The sequence below is a fragment of the Dreissena polymorpha genome, chromosome 8, assembly GCF_020536995.1.
Source record: "Dreissena polymorpha isolate Duluth1 chromosome 8, UMN_Dpol_1.0, whole genome shotgun sequence".
NCBI classification, from domain to species: domain Eukaryota; kingdom Metazoa; phylum Mollusca; class Bivalvia; order Myida; family Dreissenidae; genus Dreissena; species Dreissena polymorpha.
The window spans coordinates 22,087,098-22,113,660 of NC_068362.1; the positions used below are offsets into that span (position 1 = coordinate 22,087,098).

Here is a 26,563-nt window from a genome sequence, read left to right on the forward strand (position 1 = left end):
AATGTCATTACTTTCATTATAGAAAAGTTCAACAACAAATGTTAAATTGAGAAGTGTTTTAGATTTTGACAACTTTCGGGGAAAAACACACACACTTGACATAGCAATATCGTCTAAAATCTTCATTGTGACACCCACAAGGCCACAACGGCTCATACACACACCATGATTGATGGAAGAGATTCAGTTTACAAACAAAGTTGCAATTTGTTGATGAAAAACAACTCAAAAAGTAAGAAAAACTCACCTTGAAAAAAGCAGGAAGTTTATCAGAAAATGAACAATGTCGAACTGTGCCCTACTGTATTGATTAATAAAATGTCAAATAAGCTGAAGTTTATTTAAACCATATAAAATCCAAAACAAAATACGGAAAAGTATTGTTCCCTTAACTAAAATACCTTGGTTTAGGTTATTCTTCACAATAAAACTATTGTTTTATCACAAAAAGTTGTATGAAAAAGTACGCGAAACGGTAATCACAAGTTTAAGTAATTTTTCTCGGAAACGACGTCAGCGCCATAGGGTCAAAATCTCATTCCCAGCCACATTTATTAGACCACATACCGTATATCTAGAAAGATATTGATATTTATTCCCCTTTCTTTGCAGATTCTAACATTTGACATATATTTTTGCGTCACATAATGACGCATGAGCGCGTTATTCTCTGAGCATTAGTTGGCATTATAACATCAATCGTAAGTATGACCGTTTAACTCAAACCGTGTTTGTGAAATTGTCAAGACGCCTAAATAATATAAATATATAAGTATGGTTGATTTCAGAAAAAAATGGAACTTGAAAAACTGAGCGGGTCGGACGAGTACCGCAAAACCATGGAGCAATTGTTGAAGGACAAACTAAGAACATACCGACCATATGGCATCAACGTATATATATATATATAAATATATATATATATATATATATATATATATCGTCATTTTGTGTATAAAATTGTAATGAGGCAAGCCGCGGGAGAAAGGGTAACTTTTCAGCTAAAGGGAAACAGCTGATAATTATTTTTTTGAAAAAAAGGGGCATAAAAGAAACACAAAATGTGTTCATTAGTGATCATAAAACATATATTTTTACGAGTGGCGCAGCCACGAGTGAAAATATTATATTTCTATTATCACGAGTGAAATAACATATGATCTTACACTGACATATATTCTGTTTCTTTTACGTTTATATATAAACACTTCTGTCTTCTTGAAGAATCTACCTTGGCAGACATATGCTCCCTAAAATGTCCATAGAGATAGGATCTGGCACGAGTTGTCCTACCATATTTTATTAAACGAGTTCAGGAATTTTGTTAGTAAGCGAGCTTACTAACGAATTTCCTGGACGAATTTAATAAAATATGGTATTATATGACAACGAGTGTCAGATCTTTTTTATCACATGCTTTTAAATGAGCAAATTAAATAAATATTTACGCAAACATAATGATTAATCCCGAATGTTGTTTACATTTCGTGACGTCATTTGACGTTGCAACGTCATTTCAGCAAAATAACAAAATGCCATTGGTCAATAAACGAAAACTTAGCCAATGAAAACGCTTAAAATGTTGTATTACACATGTGTAGTATAAAAATATATGTAATGATTGTATTACATGGTAAACAGGGTATAGCATGTGATACATTATATATTTTACAAATTTTCAGCCTAATTACAATATAGTTTCATATATGCTATCGCAAAATATATCCAAAAAGAAAAAAAGAACATACTTATATCATAGGCGGTTTTTAGAAGCTTAATTGACTATTAACGGAAAGAAGTCACTGACCTACTAAACTGTAGTGTAGTTTATGGTGCACATATCAGCAGTATTGTTTTAAAGAATAAATTAAACAGCAATTAATATAACACACACACTTAATCAGTAATGGCAAATCCTTTGTTGTGTAAGGACCATTTTTTACATTGCAATGTTAACAACGATATTAAGAAATGTCGTACTTAAACAAATTTATTCGATTCTGAACTATGTTTATTTTATCGCTACCATTGTAATACACAATAATATTACCAAACTGATAAACATGCAACCCACGTAAAGAAGCAACTAAATTGCAATATAATTCATTTTAAGACGACTAACAAAGGTAAAATATTCATGTTCCTAATTTTTTATGTGTACATAAAGTGAAATCAAATTTATTTAAAGCAATTTATGCTCGTTGTATTTTAAATATATTCTTATCAATTATAGGTTATAGATTAAAGTTATAAAATCATGTCAATATAAACTATCATGTTCGTCCTAAGATCATTTGAAATGCCATTATAACTACAAACAACGTTTTCAGATATATAGAAATGAATTAGAAAATCATATAACTACTATTGTCGCCACTGACCCTAAACGGAGTCAATATAATTCATTAAACTAGCAAATTCATACAATATGCTAAATAATATATAGAATTTATGATCTTACTGCTCTTTTATAAATTTTATTAAAGTGGATGCTACCAAGAACTCAATTTCAATAATAAAAAGTAAAACGATCCGAAAGAAAAACATCACACCTAATATCATTAAACAAAGTCCCCGGGCTCCTTATAATTATTAGTATAGTATTTCTTAAACAGTACCAATCACATCTAATGCTAGATTATTGTATTGCATCAGCCAATAAATTAAAATACTAAAACTATTGTTTAAGAGTCAATCTGCTCATTATACTACACAATTTTAATGAAAACTGCCAACCCGCTGACCGAAAATGCTACATCTTTTCATAAAATTTTCCAACTTGACTCTACATCATTAACAAAATGTGCTAATCATCGTATCAACTTTTACAATTGAATCATATTAAAAATTTAAAATGTGATGACTGAAAGGGTTATGAACATTTTCAAGGGTTTCTGATAATCCTGATTTAGACGAATTTATGGCATGTGTCCGTTTTCATACTGAAGCAATGCAAAACATCATTATGGCCATATGTTCTTAAAATGAACCATTTCATCGAATGTGTCGGTCTGTGCGAAACACTGAGGACACAAGCGCATATTTCTAAATAATAATAAGTTCTTTATTATATGAGTCGCGTTCTGAGAAAACTGGGCATAATACATGTGCGTAAAGTGTCGTCCCAGATCAGCCTGTGCATTTCGCACAGGCTAATCAGGGACGACACTTTCCTCCTAAATTGGATTTTTGCTTAGAAGAGACTTCATTTAGACGAAAAATGTCATAAAAGCAGAAAGTGCCGTCCCAGATTAGGCTGTGCGAACTGCACAGGTTAATCTAGGACGACACTTTACGAACATGTATTATGCCCAGTGTTCTCAGAACGCGACTCTTATGTTCATTTGTCTCTGGAACCCGTGTTACTTAGTGCCTATCTGCTCACGTTTTGAAGTGCATTATCGAATTTTATGAATAGCTTCAATAATTAATATATATTTATATAAAATCAACCTAATATTAGAGGAAGTGATTGCTAATTAAATTTCTAGACTAAATAATAGCTTGCATTCGTCTATACCAATCATCGGCATGCAGTGTTCATCGGCATAAAGTGCACTTCGTCATACCGTGTACGTCTTCATACAATGTACATCAGCCAACAATTTACATTGACATACAATCTACATCGGCATAGAATGTGCATCGGTATATAATGAACACCAGCATGAAATGGTTAACGACATACAATATACATCGACAGGTACATCCGTTAATAATGTACATCTGCAAACATGTTACACCAGCATAAAGTGTACATCTGCATGCATTGTCCATCAGAGTTCACTGTATATCAGCATACAGTGTACAACGTCGTTCAATACATATCGGCATCCAATATAAATCGGCATGTATTGTACATCGGTATACAGGTACATTTGTATACTATCTATATCGGCATAAACTATATATCGTTGCACAATTTTCATCGACAAACATGTACATCAGTGCAAAGTGTACATCAGTATACAATCAACACTGGCATAATAGTGTATGCTAACAGTTTTATTCGGTAACATATTGGTAAACAAGCATAGAACGAATTCCTTAAGAAAATACATCAATAATTGTGATTGAAACGCGTATGGAATTGTACAATCTTCAAGAAGTATATGTAATAATACGAAAAAAACACACACCCACACTCGATGAATAGTGCATGCTTTAGATCGCGACAAAACCAAAGCTGTTATTTAAACCTGCGCCTGACATCAGCAATAAAAGCCTATTATCAATAAGCGATGCTTATTATTTCCAATTTTATGACTACTATTCCGTCCATTTAACGACTTTGGTTATTAACAATTTCATAGTAAAACGAAACATTCGCCGTCTGTGTGTAACTTGCAGGAATATGAATTGACGTTTGAATAACTACGTATCATGAATATACATCATTATATCTTTGTGCAGCAACCTCCAAGCAATCAACGGTTAATAAGCTCGTTACCTTGACTACAAAGCAACATTCTAAAACTTGTTTGTCTATAGTAAATTATGTTATTGAGATTGGTGATGGAGTTTCACAATACATCGAAGGAGAAACATTTAACGGCCTCATGAGAGAAGCAAATTGACGTCTAGAATAAAGCTATACTATATTTGCATTTAAAACTAATTAAAAATTAGTTCATAATGTAAAAACAATTTCCACATTTCTTCATTCAAGAGGATATAGCTAAGGCATTACTTCTTCATATTTACATCTTCACACTGTCTCCAATGATGTGTATGTAAATGCCGTTTTCGTATATAACATGATTCATGATAGCACAAATTACTGCAGCAGCGTTAAAGGGGTCTTTTCACGGTTTGGTAAATTGACAAAATTGAAAAAACTTGTTTCAGATTCGCAAATTTTCGTTTTAGTTATGATATTTGTGAGGAAACAGTATTACTGAACATTTACCATAGTCCAATATAGCCATTATATGTATCTTTTGACGATTTGAAAACCTAAAAATTATAAAGCGTTGCAACGCGAAACGATTGAATAATTTGGAGAGTTCTGTTGTTGTCGTTTAAATTTACGAAACTACGAAGATTGCTTATATAAGGTATAAAATATTTTTTCTGGGTATACTCGGCGGAATAGCCGAGAGGGCTAATGCGTTTTTACTTCAGACTAACTCAAGGACTCCGGGGGTCACTGGTTCGAGCCCTGGTATCGGCTACTTTTTGTCCCTTGTTTTAATTTTATTCTTGATTTTTTACTGGAGCTTTTAAGATCTAATGTTTACATTTATCAATATAAAGCATTTAATGACAAACTTCAAAATATGCCAATTTGTGAAAAGGCCCCTTTAAGAGAAAAAATATCAGTTAAATAAGCATTTATTTTAGAGTATTCCACTGCTTTAAGTTCCGAAGCAGACATCTGACGTATTACTTGAAACGGCTAGTTATAAACAACGTTACTGATACCAAACATCTTACTTCAATACGCACTTGAATAAACATGAACATGTACTGCAACTTTATGTAGAATAGTAAGATACTGTGTCATGGGTTTATCCGAATTATATACAAAAACGTGTGCCCCTGTGTAATCTAGTTTCGATCCGCGCTTCATCTATATAATTGTTTCTTTTTGACGACCGTCGGACATGGCCTTTACTTCCGACGTGAAAATGGCATCCCCTATATCGTTGCGTCGTTCAATAAGAATGAAATCACCGCGAAATGAGAAACTCGTTGGAAATCGATTCCACGTGTGGCAAATAACTATGTCATGTTAAGGTAGAGACATGTTTATGACTGTTTTATTCTTTGGTACATTACTGACGACACCACTGTAAGTGTTGAACTGGTTAGCTTCGATTGGAACGTAATTAAAGTCAACGCAGTGTTATCTCATAGCAAATGTTATAATTATTATTACATGGAATTAAAGTAATTTTATTGCAACCTTTGTAATACCTTAATATACTACAACATTATTTGTCTTAAACAGTCTAATGAAAATAAGGAAACGTATCGGTGTCAGAAGGAGACCAATGTATATCGAACGTTTTATAAATTCAATCGCACAAGAGAAACAATTCTTACCTTATCCATTCACAGATTGTCGAATGAGCTTGATCCTTCTGAAGCGCTACTGGAGCGTGTCAATAATATTTCCAAATCTTCAATAATCATAGAATGTGACGACCGATATTTTTACAACGCTTCTGAATCATACTTCTTAAGAATAATATCCTTTGATCCTATTTACCATCGCATATTGAAACGTTATATTCAAACTCGCTCAAGATGATATTCTCTTATTTGATTGCAGTTATAAAACATGTCAGTTCATTTCCTTTTTTATTTTCTTTGCGTTAGATCCATTGTACAAGTGGTATTTGTAAACGTCTGCTGAGCATTTTATAAAATGCTTTAAAAATCCAATCCTAGATCTCACTGGTATTCGAAAACCGATACAAACCACTTCGAACTAACGTCCACACCTGCATAGTGCATACTTAATTAACGTCGCGATTACCACCAAAGCTCTGGCAATAAATGTGTATCATGTTTTTGTTCGAATAAAGGAATGAATCTTTTTGACATTTGATGCTTGCTTATTGTAATTAACCATTATAGCTATTTGATTCAAACACAATGACATAACTCGCTTATATAATGTAATGTCCGCGTTAATTCGCTAGAGATTACGCAATTTTCAACATTATGAAAGCTAGGCTAATACTTAATCATCGCCACTAGTTTATAAAGACGCAAACGTCGATTGGTTTTATGCAATTAGTATCGGTATGTGTTATTTATAATTAAATGTGTCAGTTCCATCAAATATTTAGGATCTAATAATGCTCTTTATGACGCTTTGAAAATAGTACATGTTTCAAGTGTTGTTTTTGTATTATATCGTGCGATGAAGTATAGATGGTGAAACAAATTCTAAAAATAATATCAAGTGAAAAAAATGTGTCCACGTGTCTTTTATCAAAGGCAGATGATCATTTTCCTGTATAATTGAAGGAAAAAATAGGATAAAAAACATGCACTATTGATTAAAGCTGGATTAAAAATTGAGTAGCCACCTTGGAACGGTCAATGTTAAATTTTGGGTGTTCTACCAGTTGATGTTAACATTACTTTAGCAAAAGCCTACTATAATATACCCTTCACATGAAATAAACTTTCCGTTACAAAAAATGGTTTGCATATACTAGAATAAATACGAAAGAAAATGACACAAATAGTTTTAACAAATTGATGATATAAATTATATGTGAATTTATAATGGCTTGTATTCAATAAAAATAACTTACCTGCTATTGTTGTATCGACATTTCTTCTAACTGTTTTATGACACAGCACCTGTATTTGTAATTTTACAAAACGCTTAAATGTATTAAAAAATATAATTGATACTTATTTATAATTCTTATCCGCAGCCTTTCAGAATGTGCTTTTCAAGGAATATTCCGATAAACTCTCAAGACGCTTATAACCTTCAATGGTCCTTAAAAGCAAACTGCACATATATACTTGGTCCTATGTCAACAATGCTGTACTGCTGGAAAATAGTGCCCAATGCTTAGACGCTCTGTATAGATCTCGCGTTTTGGCAGTGCCTAACTGACGCCAGGGTAAAATTATTAACAATGCATCTTCTAGGATAACTTAATGTTATATGCGCGTGTAACTAAATTAGTCACGTGCGGAGTTATTTCCGTTGCCCACATTGTATTGACACAGAACACAATATTGCTTAAATGACGCAATCTCAGGCGCTCTGACGTGTAAGATTCAAAATAGACACATCTGGGATTGGTCACATTAAATATCACTTTACTAAATTTACTTTTTGAGGTATTTATTAAACTGTTTTGGATTGAGTTGTTGTGTTTTAACTGTTTGACTGATTTTACTGGTTTTATGTTTTACGCACTGTTTTTGAATATGCTGATGCGATAGTATTATTTTACTTAATTTACTTTTTTGAAGAACTTAATGTACTAGTGTTGTTTGAGTCGATGTGTCAATGTGTGTTTTTTTCATCGAAATTACTGGTTTGATGTTATGGCATAGGGCCAATTTTGTATCATGTGACTCATTTGATTATCACCAATTGTATATGTTACGCCCTTTTATAATGTTAATAAACGATGGAAAAGCATCAATTTAAAAAAAATAAATATGTTGGTTTTGGTAGATTTAATAATCCACAGATGAAGACGAAACAAAATTCAAACCAATGGTTAATTGAATTTGATACAATATATATTATAGTCGATGAAACTTTACGCATTTGTCGATATAAGGAGATAATTGACGCTCTTTATTCAAAAGGAATTTGGCACGGTAGGTTACTTCTGTATTGCTCGAATTGTGTCAAGCCTAATGAAAAAAGAATAAGAAATGTATCGTAATGCTAACAAATATTTCTTGGAGCAACTATAACCGTGATAAAAAATTTTCATAGACAAAGCTTAAATAAGCCCGACCACTTTGCTCAGCATAATTAAAACTATATTACTGTTAAAATGCAACTTTAATATATAAAAAACGGCATAAAAAGTAGTAAACACAACTCAGTTTTCATAAACGACGATTTTAAGTTTGGAATCGCAGTCAAGAAACAACGATGATGTTTACCCAAGCCTATGATTTCAATACGAAGAATCTGAACGACAAAGAGATGTATTATAATTGACCAATACACAATGAAAAGTCCGAGTTACGCGAGATCATGTCGGCAATGTTTCTTACCTACTCAGGTGTGTAAAGTCGGTCGTTAGATATTAGATCTCACGATACAATTCTAGTTAGATACACATGATTTTATTTTCATTTATGCTCTTGATTAATTGATTTATTTTCGTCGGTGACCTTGTTAATCAACACAATTTATTATGATACACTATGGTATTATTGCAGGCGAGTGTAATGCCCGTAATTGCGTTTCAATGCATCATTTTGTCCCATCGGTCTCTTAAAATAAAGACATCAGATTTCCATTGACACTCCTGGAAACTGTACGACATTTTTTATGGAACATTGAAAATGTTTATAATCAAGATGTTGGTCGAACAGAACTAATTATTAATTTGCTTTACACTAGTCTCACTAACAGTATTAACAATAAGTATTTTATAATCGACAAAACATTTAAAAAATAACCATGTAAACACTACACTAATAACACATTAAAAAAAACAATTGTTCAATAATGGTTCAAAGCCACAAAATAAATATCAGATCAAATGCAATAAAAAAAGTTAAAAAACGAAGATCACATAAAAAAAATCACACTGTTGCTATGCTTTTATCTTTAATTCACTTTTTATTTGAGGCGCGATGGGAAACGGCGTTTAATACATGAGCGTAAAAGGTCGTCCCACATCAGTCTCGGCTGTCCGCACGATCTTATCAGGGACGATACTTTCCGCTTTTATTGAAAATTCAATCTAGGCGGAACGTTTCGTCCCTTATAAGCCCACACAGACTTATAAGGGACGACACATTGCGCACATGCTTGGTTTTCCGATAGCAAGGTTCATGTATAAGTGTTACGCGCACTGTAAGCTGTATACTGATCAACGTTTTTAAATTTATGTGTGTCGATTATAAAAGTGACAGCGAATATGTCCCTTAAATATTGAACAGAAGTAAACGCTTAAAAACTCAAGTATCACGAGATTTAAAATACAAATTATCTTAAATCAAAACTATGTGCACATTTTTTAATGATAAGAAAATAAATGTTTAATTCACACGATTTTTTTAAGTGCACACTGTATACGAAAATGGGCATATCTATAAAATCGAAAATATTTTACAAAGTTTTACAACTCAACGTTGATTGATATTTTGGCATTTAGGTATGTCTAGAAATATGTGTAAGTAGAACACTCAAATCATGAACAAAACTATGCGCTTAAAGGATGAACTGAATACAATGTTTATAAAGTGACTGTACGTTCAAGACAATATATTAATTACATTTTAAAGTATAAGCAGTTAGTGAACACATAGTTGTAAACAACGATCTGTTTGATGTTCTGCCACACTGTCCGCAACAAATCTTTCTCTTTCTTAACTGTGTATCCTGGCGTCTATACAAACTTGTTGGCGATCACTTTTGAGAATTCTGAAAGATACTAAAGCAGATCAAATAGTACACAGAAAAGGGAACTGTAATAAGTTGATAAACATCCATAAATCGATAATTGAAGTAGAAAGCCAGCTTCACCTCTCACTTGTTTATTTAACTTATGTTTAGCAATAATTATGGCTAAATGTTATTTCTTTTTCTCTTAAGTGCGTAAAAAAACAATCACACATACAAACTTGTAAACCATTACATATATAAGGTCGCATTTGATGTTTTTCGGCGTGAAAATCGTTTAATGATACCTTTGAGTACAGTTGGTCAATATAATGTCTAAACATGACATTTTCAATGCAATTGGGACATGCTTTTATTTGAAAAAAATGTAATGGAGTTACTATCAAATGAATTTAATGGCATGATGACATTTACAATCTTCTTGAAAGATTATAGTTCTTACGAATGTAACGACTTTTTTTATTATGCTACATAACATTAATATTATAATATTGGTCAAGGGGAATGTGTTTATCACTATTTTCCTTAAAACTCATCTAAGAATAATGAACTATTAAAAACACTCACTATCCGCCGCCATCATATTTTACCGTTAAATAAAGCAAAAATGAGTACGAACAATACAATGTTGCTGCGCACTAAAACCTGCATATTTTTTTCGGAAATTGTTACGCACACGCTCATATCGAACAATTCACGTAAGGAAATGCGTTACCATCAAAACTAATAGAGCCGTCTCCGTCAATATCCGCTTCTCGGATCAGCGCCGCGAATTCACGCTCTGTCATCTTCTCGCCGATTGAGTTTAGCACGGCCTTCAGTTCTTTGCAGCTTATTTTGCCTAAAACAATGATTATTTCTCCAGTACATTCTTTGAAACAGAAGCCCGCTTGTAGACACGCAGAAATCATGTTCTTCTATAGATTAGTTCATTGTTATTGTTTTAATTCTGGATTTTGGCGTATGCACTATGCACTGGTAGGAAAAAGAACTGGTTAAAGTAACGTTTACCATAAGGATAATGGCACTTGTCTAGTCAATACATCGAAAAGAGACTTTGAAAAAAACTTTATAACACATAAATGATATTTCATATTTATCACATGCAATACCATGTTTCCCATGTTATATAATCATTACGAATATTTTATCTTTATGCGTAATATACTTGTTAAGCGTTTTCATTGGCTAAGTTTTCGTTCGATTGACCAATCGCATTTTGTTATTTTACTTAAATGACGTTCCAACGTCAATGACGTCACGAAATAAAAATAACAATCGGGATTTATCATTGTGTTTGCATAAATATTTATTTAATTTGCTAATTTAAAAGCATGCTATAAAAATATCTGACACTTGTTGTCATTTCAGGCCATATTTTATAAAACTCGTCCAGGAAATTCGTTAGTTAGCTCGCCAAAGGCTCGCTTACTCATAAAATTCATGAACTCGTTTAATAAAATATGGTATGATATGACAACTATGATAACTATGAGTGATAGAAAGTGTAAGGGTGCATTGAAAATTAACATACTACTAAGCCCTATTAAAGCGAAGTGCATGAATGTATTTGTCTGTGTGTTAATAACTCAATTAAATGACTGCTTAATCCTACCAGAAAGAGAAGACATGGTGGTTTAATCAATTGTGTTTAATGACCAGACTGTCATATGCCACCCGGTGTGGTTAATGACACTTATCGGGACAATATCTGATCAAAACGAGATAATCGGTTCGTGCTGGACTAACGGGCAATTAAACACCAGAATACAAAGGCGTACACGATTTCAAGATAGATGCAAACAATTAAAAAAAATACATTTAATTAAATATAATATATAAATTTAATGTGTCAAAGTGTTAGTTTTCCGAGACATATACCATTATGTTTATGTTTTTATATGTTGTGTATATATAATGTATTTATTTATTGCTTGTTTTCAATCTTATTTGTTAAAGTACAGTAGAACAACCTGTTGACATGTTTAAAAATAAATATAAATATAATCGTTTAAATTTAAACTATCGCGCCCTATTTCTCCCCGAACCAGAATACTCCGGATTCAAAGACGCAGGTACGCGTGACGTCACGCGGGAACAGGTCTATACGGCGTTAGTCTATTGAAGTAATACACATATTCAGCAAGTACGTCAACGCAAATGTATTGATATTGTTACAATCATGATAAGAGTTTTAAAGATTTCACCATAAAAATATAATAAAACGAAGGGCGTTGCCAATTTCGACCCACGGACCATGAGTAAAACAAAGTAAGAGGATGACCACTCGCGTGACCTACTCGGTGATGATCAGGCCCGATTAATGAATGAAATCTTCACGTGTATAGACAAACCTTCGCATTGGACCAATGCAATCAAACGTGTGTTTAACTTGTCAACCAGTTGAAACTGGCGCTGGGCAGTTTATTTTGCAGGAACGGTACGATTGTTGTTCTATTTTTTCATACGTTTTATTGAATCATGATACAGAGGCCCGCGAACTTTGCAGGGGAAATGCCCTTTACTCCGTGAATAATTCAGTCTTAGATCGGGTCCGATCGACAACGAATAGGTTACGCGAGTTGTGTATCGTGCAATTTGATAAAGCATTTGTAAAAATCTTGCAAGATATGTACATTGCCAGAAAGGAAATTCATTTCTGCGTTGAATTAGACCAGACCAATTTCGTGCAACTCGCTGCACAATTGATGAAGTTATGGCTATTCAAAGCGACGCACCCAGTTTTCGGGTGACTTTGAGTCTAACACATATATATATATATATATATATATATATATTTGATAGTGATTTTTTCCAGAAAAATTGATTTTTCGTTATAATTTGATTATTTATCATTCAAAATGATGTTTTCAATAATTAATATCATAGCCACACGCTAACCACCTGTGGACACATGAGGCATTGCTTGTCTCGACCCAGGAGGTGAGATTTTTTTTAAGTATTAATTTTGAGTAAAAATATTATTTTAAACGATGTAACCTATATATATATATATATATATATATATATATGAGATATCGTTTGAATAAAAATTGATATATGACGAACAAATTTCGATCTCAAAAGCTCAATTCTGGTGACCCCAGCTTTATTCATTGATATATATATATATATATATATATATAACATCTTCACAACGGTTAAGTTAGAGATATCGTTTGAATAAAAATTGATATATGACGAACAAATTTCGATCTCAAAAGCTCAATTCTGGTGACCCCAGCTTTATTCATTGATGTGTTATGTATGTTGTTTTGTATTGTGCTGTTTTGTGCTACTTTGTGCTGTTTTGGCGATTGGTCACTTGCCTTGCCTTAAATAAAGGACCAACTAATTGTGTATAATGAGAATTCAATACTGCTCCAGCAGCTTGAGTTTCACTTCTTTATTTTGCATAGAACACATGAATTCTTGCGATCTGTGGAAACTGCAACATTTACATTTCTATGCTTTGATAGATTGCGATATTTGATAGATATATATAAAGCGATAACATGAACACCATTTACCGTCCCCGTTTTGATCAAACACTTTGAAAGCTTCTCGTAATTCGGATTCATCACGTGTCGCCGACCTGGCATCTTGTGATTTTGTCGTCATAAGACTCACAAACTCCTCAAAATCTATCTGACCGTTTCCTGAAACAATCGTGCAGGACTAGTCTTCATAATTCATGGCATACTATCAAATTGCAGATAATGTGACTTATTTTTATAATTGAAGATTCAAATGACGTTTAGTGCCTTATTCTAGTTCAACAAATGGCGGACATAACTTTTGAATGTCATTTCAGATTTATTTTATACGATTGGCGTATTTCGTTCATTTCGTCCTTGTATTTTAGCACCATACTGTGTAGTACATTTGTCACATATACTACATTATTCATGCTTTAGTATCGAATTGAAGATTAAAGTGAGAATGTTCCATTATTTCAGATGCAAATTTCGTTTTGCACGATTTATAAGTTCAATTAATGTTAGATATGAATATTGAATGTCATTTCCGATCTATTTGAAACTTAAGTATATTTAGTTCATTTCTTCTGCGTATTTTAACAAAATGTTTCAAAGAATGCCTGCTTCATAAGAAGACGTTCACGAAAAACGAAGCAGACACTAATCGCCTTTTACCTGACTATCAACGTTTTTCATGTGGAAAACCATAAGATAACCGCAAAAGCTGAATTTCAGGCAATTAATCTCAAACATCAGACTACATTTAAAATTCTAACATGACATTCGGTTCACTTATGAGGGTCCCTCGGGCCCACATCTATTGGAAGCGGTCGAACAATATAAGGTTTCTATATTTTGAGAATTCAATGGCACTTCAATCGGTTATCCAGCAATTGAAAGACTAGCTTGTGATAGAGTAATTTTTTTCTATCGTTTATTGACTGATATCAAAATGCCACGGACATAAAACGTGCGTTATTCGGGTCAGGGACCTATTAAATGTAATTAATTCCTTTTTTTTCCATAAACATCGCGGCATAAATGCCCATCACTAAATGAGTATTAATGTGTATTTTGAGGTGTGTTATGTCCGTCTGTGTCTTTTTAACTAAATGAAGTATTTCACTCACGAAAGTAGGTACGAATTGTGAATGATGACTATCATTTCCAGCTATGTATTTTTTCTGCAATATTCCACCAACCAAACTAACATGTCTCTGAACTGAAACCGGGTCGCCAAAGTGAGAATCGCGTGTACCAACCTCTACGCTAATCGGTCAGCCCCACGAGTACACATACAACTGTACTTTCAATATATTTGTGAAGGTCACCGCGGTTCAAATTAAAATCAATATATTTAACTTATAAAGAAAGAAATGTAATAATCAGTAACCATTCACGTAGTTCATTTGTTAAAACAGTGTAATACTATTCTTCCTAGATCTGAACTTACTGTTCCAAATAATAAATACACATTTTGGTAAGAAATATCGCTGATTCTATTCTATTAGAGTTTGCCTTTCTCGTTGTTTAACCGAAAATCAGTCTCTTCATTTGGCTGTGAAATTATCGATCCAGCTTTTTCCTTTATAATTATTTGTATAGAACTTTTGTGTATAACCCGCGTCATGCACAAATGGGTCTAATGCCATATACCAGCTGAGGTCCAGAAAGGAGCTTCCCTTTCCGCTTATTAGACCATGAAACGTTACTTTATTTATCAGGGACACCGTCGTCCTGACCATAGTGAGCGATTTTTTAGCGTGGCTTGATCTACGATATCCGCATATTTCATAAGACCCATGTTCGCAAGACGCGCGTCGTTAAGTTTTTGACCGAATCAAGAGTCCTGCTAAAGATTGACGCAAAAGAAGCCTCCTTGCTAACATAGCTCTGCTATCTTCGAAATGTCTGATATTTGATTTAGCGTAGGATGACGGAAATTGAAAAGTATTGCGCGTATTTGTCACGCAATGTAAAGAAACGATTCGTCATTCTCACAAAAAGGTGGAATTTTCTGGCAAGTCGACGCTTATCACATGAATGTTTTATGACTTCTTTATAGGAATCAATTTATAACTGAATCTCTTGAAAACAGTGTTATATACGTGTTTGTAAATTATGGCAAATCAAGTAACCTCTAGAACACCGACGAAGGGGATTTATTCAGGACCCTGTATTATATTAGAACATATACGCGGGTACATAACCTGTTAAATATGTATATTCGTATTAATATAAAAAATGTCCAGTTGTTTAAATACTTGAATCTGAAATGTAATAAGAAATAATTAATGTTCGATCGTGATATGTAGTTATGAATGCTTAATTTTAATGTATGATCTTTTAAGAGCATTTCTACAATTTTTCACGGTTATGTAGAAATGCACAGTATATATATAATGGCAAGATGCTGCAAGTAATACCAACTCACCATCATCGTCCACCTCCCGTATGATGCTACGTATTTCCGCTTCCGGTATACACTGACCCTGCACCCGGAAGGCTTGTGACAGCTCCGATGCGGAAATTCGCCCGTCCCCGTTCCGGTCAAACATCTGGAACGTCTTCCGCAGCTCTGAAATACAAAATAGTCGTGTAAGCTGAACTTGCTTATGCAAAAAGAGTTTGCCTGAATTAAGTCATGTTTTGAAATCGATTCCATTCAAATAAATTCTTAGAATTGTTTCTGTTTCGAATCTGTTTCTTCCTTTTTTGTTAGTAAATTGATATCTTGACTTTCAGCGGAGAATTAAGAAGTTATTTTTTATTATTTATTAATCAATTTAAACTTTTTGTATCGGTTGTAAAGACGAGCCTAATAATTATAGGGTCTTATCGCTTATAAGTAGTATAAGTAAAAGATTTACACATATATTGAATAAAAGTCTGACCTTTGGTGCGAACAAAAAGATATAGTTATTGAAATTCAAGCTGTATTTCGTAAAAGAAATTCTACGGTGGCAATATATTTAACCTGCAGGCTGTTATCCAAAAATGCCTGTGTAAGAAAAGGGGGAGAATGTAAGTGTTCTTTATTGACTTATATAAAGCATTTGATTCGTGTGTTAATGGCAATGTATGGCATTGTTTGATCAAGAAAGGTATCAAAAAAGACAGCAAGTTTTTGAATATATGTAAATCTATGTATAGCAACTTAAGGTCGATGTTAAAGTAAAAGATATTTTAACCAGATTCTTTAATTATTCGATCGGAACTAAACAGGGCTGTGTCAGCTCGCTCTGATTTTGTCACTGTTCATCACTTATCTAGCAGATTTTTTTAAGCTGAAGTGCGACAATGGCGTCTTTATGAACGATAATACTGATGACATATATATGCCTTCCTATTTGCTGACGGTAAAGCCAGCACGACCGATACAAAACAAAACCTACACAAACAAATAAACTTTATTGAACAATTCTGCTCCCTAACCGGGATGAAAATAAATGTGGACAAGTAAACAATTATGGTGTTTCGCAACGAAGGCCCGTGTAGATTTAATGAAGAGTGGTTTTATAACGGTGAACAAATTGAAGTTGTGCAGATTACAAAATATCTGGGAGCGTATTTTACGCCAACCTTGTCATGGATCAAGCCCAAGAAATATTCAGGATACAAGCTTCGAAAGCGGAGGATAACATATACAGATTTAAAAAACAAGTTGGTTTCTTCCAACCTAAGGATGCAATGATGCAATGGTGACCCCAATTTTATGCTACCCCGGGTTTCGTTTCAATTAAACTATAGAGGGTGTACACTCCCGGTTAGGTAAATACGTGGCGTGTTTATATAAAAATGTTCCAAACTCTCTCGCTTTGAGTGAACGTGACGGGTCGGCATCCATTAAATGTAACGTATATGTCGCTTTGTGTTAAGTATTGGACAAAGCTGACTCGAATAAAAGACCAAGGGTATTAAAAAACTGTTACCTGATACTACGTAACTTAGACATTGACGGTAGGACAACGTGGGCAACCGGAGTTAAAAAAACAACTGTTTAAAAATGGCTTCGGGTTTGCTTGGAAAGCCGATGAAATTGGAAACGGCAATGCTTTGATGAAACTCTAAAAAGGAGACTTAAAGACTGTGCTATGCAAAGGATACAGGATTTTATCAAAACATTACCAAAAGCACTACATTATTAATATTTCAAAACTCTCCTGAATACCGAAAGATACCTAAACATGGATTTACCTTATATTTTAAGGACGTTATCGCATGTTCGTTGTTCAGGCCACGAACTAAAATTGAAAAGGGCCATCCTATGAATATAGATAGAAATTATAGATATTTTTTACTTTAGTGTAATGAAATTTTTATGTAATTGAAGACGAATTCCATGTTGTTTTAGTGTGCCCATTATATGATGAGATCAGACTTAACTATTTAATGGACATTATTGGAAACCATTACAAAACTTTAAATCTTTTAATACACTGATGCCGGAATATGACAGAAAAAGTGTAATAATTGCTATGGCAAAATATATGGATGAAGCGTTTACTACCCGAATGAAGTTTTTGATTGATACTTTATTTAAAAGTGTTTCACGACGTTATAAGTACTCTTATTATGAAACATATAATTTGCATTTCTAAAATGTCAAAGTTATTATATGATATGTTATATACTTGTATGCTTATGTCTTTGTGTTTCACGTTCTGCTCGTTAATAATATATTATTGATTAACATATCTCTGCTGTCACCACATTGGATGATTATTAAACAATTGCATTTTGGGCCGGAGGCCTCGCATTATAATAAACAATATGAATGTATGTTAATATTAACATTGAAACACCCACGTTTTTATTAAAGATTGAGTACCTAAATGCAAAAATAAATCATACAATCATTGATAGATATACAATCGATAATTCGACGAAACCTAACATTCACTAAATCTCTTTATGATCATTATTCGTATTTATTTTTTTACAAATTAGGTGAAACGTATGATAAGTGATAAAAATGATCATCACAAAATACTTCGCATTGCTATTTGTCCAGCTGTAACGTTTTAAATTATTTGTACAGCTCCTTAATTTAAAACATAAAATTACAAATATTATGGAAAAAACAATGTATACCAATTGTCCCCAAGACCACATTAGCCGCGTTCAGGGAAAACAGCGCCTAATGCATACGTGTACAGTATCGTTTCAGATTATCCTGTGCAGGCTTTCCAGTGACGACACTTTCCATTGTCAAGCGTGAATTACTTAAATGATGTCTCCTTATGCGAAAATCCATATTCGGCGGAAAGTGTCGTAATTTATTAGCCAGTGCGAACAGCAAAGGCTAATCTGGAACGGCACTTTTCTCACATGTTCAGATTTCTCAGAATAAAGCTCACAGTTAAACACTATATTACATAACAAAATTGTATGGTTACTTGCATGTATGGCAATATATTTATATTATTAGTTTAAATACCGATTAAGACTAAATTTTTAGTACTAGTAATCACATTTTTTATATCTGATTGACGATAAACAATAAGCAATAAAACCAAAAACAAATAATAGCTTCAAGCTTCAAAAAAGTGATTATGATTATGTACTGTTACAATATCCTATTGTATATGGAAGGCTGCTCATTAGTAATGTTCGTCTTGTATTGTTCCCTTACCTTTCAGCTCTTTACTGGAGAGTTTCTTCGCCTGTAAAATATATTTATGTTTGAAACCATACAGAAATATAATCATGTTTTAATCACGTATTTTGCTTCAAAATATCTTATATAATTGATGTTGAAGAAAACGTTAACGTAAGTCTGATATTGTGAGTTGGTAATATAATATGAATGTTTTATTGTTTGTTGTGTGTTCATATAATTTTTTGTTCAAACACAACAAGGCCATACACAATTATATATATGATCTGCAAGTATGACTACCATTTTTTATTCAATCCCTTCGACTGCGACTGGATCGACGTCAAAATGAATTTCCAGTGCATTGACACGTATTAAGACTTTGACACGAGCATTATATATGTGTCATATATAACATACTTGTCCAATAGCAGTTAACGTTTTCAAAACATCAGAAATACGCATTCCTTAGAGACCATAACTTGATTGGAATTCTGTCAAGGCAGAGTTTTCCTTTCATATTCACATTTAATTATTGTATACACTATAATCAGAAACAAATTTAGCAGGTTTAACAATTGTAAAATGTATACCAACAATCATACATATTTATAGGGATTTAAAAGTGTACTGGCCAAACAATAAAGTTATTTAAATGAGTAATATGAATCATGTTACTACATGTAATTGTTTATCTTGGTAAAAATATTATATAACTTATTAAATGACCCGTGTCGTGCGAAAATCTTTATTATGTCAAATGCGGTCAGCAAAGCTCCAGACAAGCCTGCGCCCTCGCGCAATCTAGTCAAGAGCTAACGTATCCGCTAATCAGGCAACGAATCATTGCGTTTTTTTTGTGCTAAAGACTACATCGGCAACGCAATATTTTGTTACTACAATTTGCAATTGTTATGCTTTAAATCAAGGGGTTACAAGTCAGGTATTAGCTCTATTGTCGCACGTCACGTCTGCTTCCATTCTTGTAACATGAATTGCAACCGCTTTCTAGTAGATTGAACTAATCTAGATTGGAAGTACACGTTAAAATTGTGATATTTCTTGTTTCGACTAAAATACTCAGACGCACATTTTTGTAGAAGATTGGCGTTCAAAAATATGCTGGGAATTTTTTCCGAAAGCCTATGACTAACAAATTGCAACTGTCAATTCGCATTCGATTAACTGCATGTTGTTTATTGCCTAAGAACATGATATGTGCTTAATGTTGAATTTGGTATTGGAAATATACATATATAAGAATGATATAAGTCCGTAAGAAACCAATAGCATATGCAAACCAGGCTATTACATATAACACAAAATTAAACATTAAGGTAAAGTTCCGGGTTAATAGTCTGATTTTGATGGTGGAACATCGTCAGCCTAGTTTTATACTATAACCCCCGATCACTGGGATACAAGTCGTCCGTTAACATCCGGCGCAGTATACAAAGACGGCACATTGGCCTATTTTACCCAAAGTTATAAAACATGATTATACATATATAAAGATGGATTCAAAGCTTTGAAAGGTCGTTTTTATTTTTGGTCTGCAAGGATATAAGCAGTGATTAAAAATTGAGATTTATATCAGACTACAATAACTACGTGTAGTGTGGTGCAATAACACATATTAATTTACTTCCGAAGTGTATCATCTGATCTTTAATCGTGTATGGCGTCCTCTCTCGGAGAATCATTACGATAATATACTAATTGTACTACATGGTAGGGTTTCGTAATCTTTTCAATAAGAAGAAATTGTGATGATATTTAAGACTAGTTACTTACAACGAGCATGATAAAGTTATAATCAAAATACTCTGTTATTATTTAACCACTGAGTAATACAATTGATTTCTGTAAATAATTATAAACAAGACGCATGGTATTTTAATGTTGTTTACATCGTTTACTTAATATTTTACTTTTATGTTGGGAGTTTTGTTTAGGATTTTTGTTTAGGCTCATTAAAAACTTCGGGTTTGTCTATACTTTAGTTTTGATCAAAGCCAATTGTTTATGTTTACTATACACAGGATTATATTGTATTAATTTTGCTTTTAACTCGAGTACGAACTGCTTCACAAGGCTAAGTCGATTGCCTGTAACAGTATTCATTCGGATTACAAAACGTACTTTTGTCATTTAAGAATGCAATACTTATGTACTATTAATATATAACGTTACTTAAGGTGTGCGAATGCACGGATACAGGATAGGGGATATTATTCTAACTAATTTGCAGCATTCTAGTAAAACGCGGTAAGGAAACATGTATTGCAAAGATATTTGAAAGTCTGCTTACAAACATTAAACATATATCAGCCGGTCCCTATAATTGATGAGAGACGATAAACTGATTGTAAAATCTTACGTTTTTACTATTGTTATTGCACATTCATGTATTTTATTTAACTAATCATACGATGCCTGTTTGTTCCGCTGAACATTAGAAAATAAATATTGATTCAAGAAGTTTATAGCTCGTTAATAATCGTTGTATTTCATTTGGTACTCAATTGCTGTTGATTATATACACAGTGCTCTAAATTAACACGTTCAGTTTAGTTTTTTCATCCATTACTGTTGAAGAAGTTATGTTGCACGCAATAAACCAAATATATCATCATATGCTGAAAGTGCCATCACTGTTTCAATAGTTAGTTAAATATCTTTCAGAAGTACTGTCTCTATCAAAACCAGGTTACGATAGTAAATCTCTGCACATGAGTCGGTATTTCAGTCCTCTTTGCCGTCATGTGCATACAGGACTGATTAACGTCTCATAAATCAAACGACAATGCTTTAACATGTAAACTGATTTCTTTGCTGACTACAGCGCACTATAAGACCAGTGTGGTATTACATTAGCCCGAGACTGTCGAATTCTCCTTAAGCACCTTTCCGTGTTTGTAGATTGCTGAATGAGACGTCTAGAGTGGCAAACAGTCCAGAAAAAAGATAATAAATCAGTTATTCGCTTCAACAATCTGTCTGAAAATAATCAGAATCGTTTAGTTCTCGACAGAGTGTCAAGAAATAATCAATTGTATTTGTAATACATCAAGATATTATCCTGAAAGGTTTATGTTTAGTTTCTTAATAATACTGCTGCAAGGGTTTTTCATTTGCAATATGTTTTAAGTTTGTAATGTGTTGTAAACTTCAGAGTAACTAACATTTTTGAAACAAAAGTATGAACACATTTGATTTCATTGTATTATATATCGTTCCAAAATAATCATTTAATACAAATAATGCATCGCTAACAAATCTGAGTTGAACATCTCTTGCAACAGTAATAGTATTGATGACAAGAACATGAACACAACACAGGGCCTTTACTGGGAAGCAGCTCTCCTTTATCTCTCTACGAATCATTAAAATAAGTAAATTTGCTATAACAATTACATTTATCGCCTAGCGTTTATTTCGCAGTATTAATATGTAAAAGAAACTGCGTAATTCACTCGAGCTTTTTGCAAGCTTGCTTAATCTGCCTTCTCATTCGATACGAAAGCGGGTTTCTCCTGAACCAATGACAATCGTTTTTATCGGTTGACCACTCTGACAGTTGTTATACAGCCCAATGTACATCATTTATTAACACAGTCAATAGCCCATTTGCTATGTTTTCCTGATAAAATTGATTAGTTCAATCGCGGAAGTGTTCGAAAATCGCATTCATTTCAGATATTCGGCAAAGTTATCACCCCACAAGTTTTTTCAGACAATCTAAAAATGGACCAAAAAAGAAATTGATTATATGCATGCGGAAAAATATAATGAATGAAAATTGTGATTCTCGTCGGTTTTTCGTGCCAATAATCTGGATATATTTTTATGGTTATTACATCTTAGGCTCAATGAGTCGTGTTAACAATCAGTCAGCCAATACAGTTAAATTACTATGACAACCTATTATCAGTGAAAGAACAAAGAGGTTAATGCTCAGAGAGGCAAATTTCTATTGACGGTACTGCTGATCTTTGCAATCATCACATAACAAGTCTCAAGAACACACGCATATCAAATCGTTTTTCCTCTGTCTTTTGGAAAAAAGTATTTCCATCGTGTATGCACAATTGCAAAACCTGTATGACTTCATTTATGTTTATGCTCATGGTTTTGTCATCCTGTTATGATTTGTATACATACGGATGTTTAACATGGTGTGGGTAAGTTGATCGATCACCGAATATACGGAAATTGACATGAATGTTTTGAATATTGCATGACACATGAATATTATACATATGTTTCTATATACGTGAAGCATGAGGCAAGCAAAGGGGGAGTGTCCTTGTAAAATCTTCTTTACTCGAGTACCTTCTCCTTAACTTGTATTTAGTTCAGCTCGAATGTTTTATGACATAAAGCACTTAAGCATAAATCACATTTACATTTGGTGGTTCTTTTATAAATTAAATTATTACTAATAGGGTGGATTTAACGACATAACGTTACTGCATGGCGTTTACATCATATCCTATGTTTTGAGACATTTATACTACAGATGAATGCTAAGGCCGAAGCATGTTTAGTAATATAAAAGTAAAATAAATAAAAGTAAAAAATTTGTACGGATAATTAAATTTTATTATTAGCTCGATTGCATACAAATCATAAAGCTCTCGAGTTTTTCACTCGGTAGAACTGTACTTAATTTATTTGGGGAGATCTCAAGAACGTTTTTGTTGTGGCAAATAAACCCGTACCTTTAAGTCGCTGAGTGGGCACCATATCCATTACGCCACTGGGACCAACTTATACAAATATCTACTAAATGATTTTATATAAACCTTACCAATCAAATAGGGCAATCGTATTTAATATATTATCTGTTTCACTTAGTTTTGCTATCGACCAGCAACGCGAAAGAATCAACAACATGTAACTATAAACTTTAGATGATCTTTCAGAGTTGAAAAAAATAAGTTCGTCTAAATGATTTGACTATTGCTGTTTTTCTTTAAAAACTTTTTTCTGGTTGTTTAAAGACACATACACTTCATGAGCAAACGAGATCTGTTTCACTATTATGCACTGTCCGCTTATGTTGCTCCATGTTAATTACGCTAGTCAAAAGGACTTATCAATACTTTCAAACTTGATAAAGTATGGCACAAAGGACTATTATACAAACTACAACACGCAGGAATTCAAGGGAATCTCTTATCTTTTTGCGCGATTATCTTTCTGCTCGTAAGCTAACAGTAATCTTACCGGGCGCGCATTCAAGTCCTATTGAAATTCTCGCCGGAGTCCCCCAAGGCTCTATTCTAGAACCACTTATGTTCCTAGTGTACATAAATGAAATAATCGTTGACATTCAAGCAAACATTCATTTGTTTGCTGATGATACTAGTCTTTTCATGGTTGTTAACTCGCCTAACGATACTGCAGCTGTATTGCAATCAGACATAGACAAAATCCCAAGCAGGGCTGACAAATGGCTTGTATCATTTTGCCCAACAAAATCCGAATCAATGCTTATATCTCGTAAAATTAATAAACCATCTCATCCATCGCTTACCATGCAGAACACTACTTTACCTATTGTAAATGTCCATAAACACTTAGGTGTATTTATGTCTAATGACTGTAATTGGCATGCGCATATATCTTTTATAAAAGAAAGTGCATGGAAAAGAGTTCATATAATGCGTCGATTAAAAATAATTCTTGACCGAAAAACTCTTGAAAAAATATATGTTTCGTTTGTAAGACCAATGCTTGAGTATTCAGATGTTGTTTGTGATAATTGTACACAATATGAAAAAGACGAACTAGAAAAAATCGAAGCCGAAGACGCGCGAATAACATCTGGATGCACGTGCCTAGTCTCATTAGAAAATCTTTACAATGAGCTAGGATGGGAATCTATTAGTCAACGAAGACGCAAACATTAATTAATACTAATGTATAACAGAACTCTAGTAATGTCTCTACTGACGTACAATCCCTCTTGCCCGCAACAGTTGGTCAGGCAGCAATTACTCTCTCAGAAATGCTTCAAATCTTCAAACAATTCAGACCCGAACGTCACTGTACTCAAATTCGTTCCTACCGTCTACCTTATCTGAATGGAATAATCTTCCCGATGTCAAAAACGCCGATTCAATACTTTCATTCAAAAGGCGTATTTACATTGATCGACCAACTCCAAATCCTTTATTCTCGTACGGCGCGAGACAATCTCAAATGTTGCATACACGCTTAAGAACAAATTTTAGCGCCCTAAATAAACATCTATTCAGACGCAACATCATCACATCACCTCTGTGTCTCTGTGGACTCCATGAAACGACATCTCATTACTTTCTCGAATGCACTCAGTATGCACGTATTCGCGATGAACTAACAAATAAGATATATATTTATTCCGTCCCATGCATCGAAACTATTCTATATGGAGACGACATTCATGACTATTTAACAAATACCAAAATAGCTGATGCAGTTCATAAATTCATTATCGATAGTAAGCGATTTGATACGTAAACTTGCTACAGTTTCCTTAAAAACCTCTCCCTATTTTTCCCATACCTCACCCACTTTAACTCCTACACCTTCCAACTCTGTCATCGGAGTTGCTCTTTTTGCCGATTATGTTTCTAGATTAATCATTTTGTAATCCAATTATGTTCTTTCATAATCATGCAACTGTATATATTTCAAGGCGAGGGAGAAGAGCCATATAAGACTTTGTCTTTCGTTCTCATCCCATTCAAACATGTTATTATTTAATATAAATGTTGTATGAAAATTGTTTGCATAAAAATGCTTGTTTGAAATCTATCTACTATCTATCTATCTAGCTATCTATCTATCTTACTATCTATCCTATCTATCTACTATCTATCTAGATATCGATCTATCTATCTATCTATTCTATCTATCTATCTATCTATCTATCTATCTATCTATCTATCTATCTATCTATCTATCTATCTATCTATCTATCTATCTATCTATCTATCTATCTATCTATCTATCTATCTATCTATCTATCTATCTATCTATCTATCTATCTATCTATCTATCTATCTATCTATCTATCTATCTATCTATCTATCTATCTATCTATCTATCTATCTATCTATCTATCTATCTATCTATCTATCTATCTATCTATCTATCTATCTATCTATCTATCTATCTATCTATCTATCTATCTATCTATCTATCTATCTATCTATCTATCTATCTATCTATCTATCTATCTATCTATCTATCTATCTATCTATCTATCTATCTATCTATCTATCTATCTATCTATCTATCTATCTATCTATCTATCTATCTATCTATCTATCTATCTATCTATCTATCTATCTATCTATCTATCTATCTATCTATCTATCTATCTATCTATCTATCTATCTATCTATCTATCTA

The 26,563-nt window shown here is 33.2% G+C and overlaps 2 protein-coding genes across 2 annotated transcripts in view; both read right to left on the bottom strand.

Moving 5' to 3' along the window:
- LOC127840828 (neo-calmodulin-like) overlaps positions 1 to 6,139 on the bottom strand; it is a 64,954-nt gene extending 58,815 nt beyond the window's left edge. The window contains exon 1 of the mRNA XM_052369252.1: positions 6,049 to 6,139. Within this exon, the coding sequence (XP_052225212.1) occupies positions 6,049 to 6,057 (9 nt within the window). The 5' untranslated portion in view covers positions 6,058 to 6,139. The remainder of the gene's footprint in view (positions 1 to 6,048) is intronic.
- Positions 6,140 to 9,889: 3,750 nt separating this feature from the next.
- LOC127840373 (neo-calmodulin-like) lies at positions 9,890 to 25,750 on the bottom strand. Its single transcript, XM_052368784.1, has 6 exons — positions 25,712 to 25,750; positions 19,193 to 19,223; positions 15,992 to 16,135; positions 13,609 to 13,737; positions 10,794 to 10,919; positions 9,890 to 10,099 (listed from the first exon to the last, which is right to left on the bottom strand). The coding sequence occupies exons 1-6, from the start codon at positions 25,748 to 25,750 to the stop codon at positions 10,065 to 10,067; spliced, it is 504 nt and encodes a 167-aa protein (XP_052224744.1). The 3' UTR covers positions 9,890 to 10,064.
- Positions 25,751 to 26,563: the final 813 nt, after the last annotated feature.

Coding starts and splice junctions, on each gene's coding strand:
- LOC127840373 (XM_052368784.1), bottom strand. CDS start 25,750: ATGACAGAGTTGGAAGGTGTAGGAGTTAAAGTGGGTGAG. Junction 13,738..15,991: donor ACGGGAGGTGGACGATGATG/GTGAGTTGGTAT, acceptor CGATTGTTTCAG/GAAACGGTCAGATAGATTTT. Junction 10,920..13,608: donor GTTTGATCAAAACGGGGACG/GTAAATGGTGTT, acceptor TCATTGTTTTAG/GCAAAATAAGCTGCAAAGAA.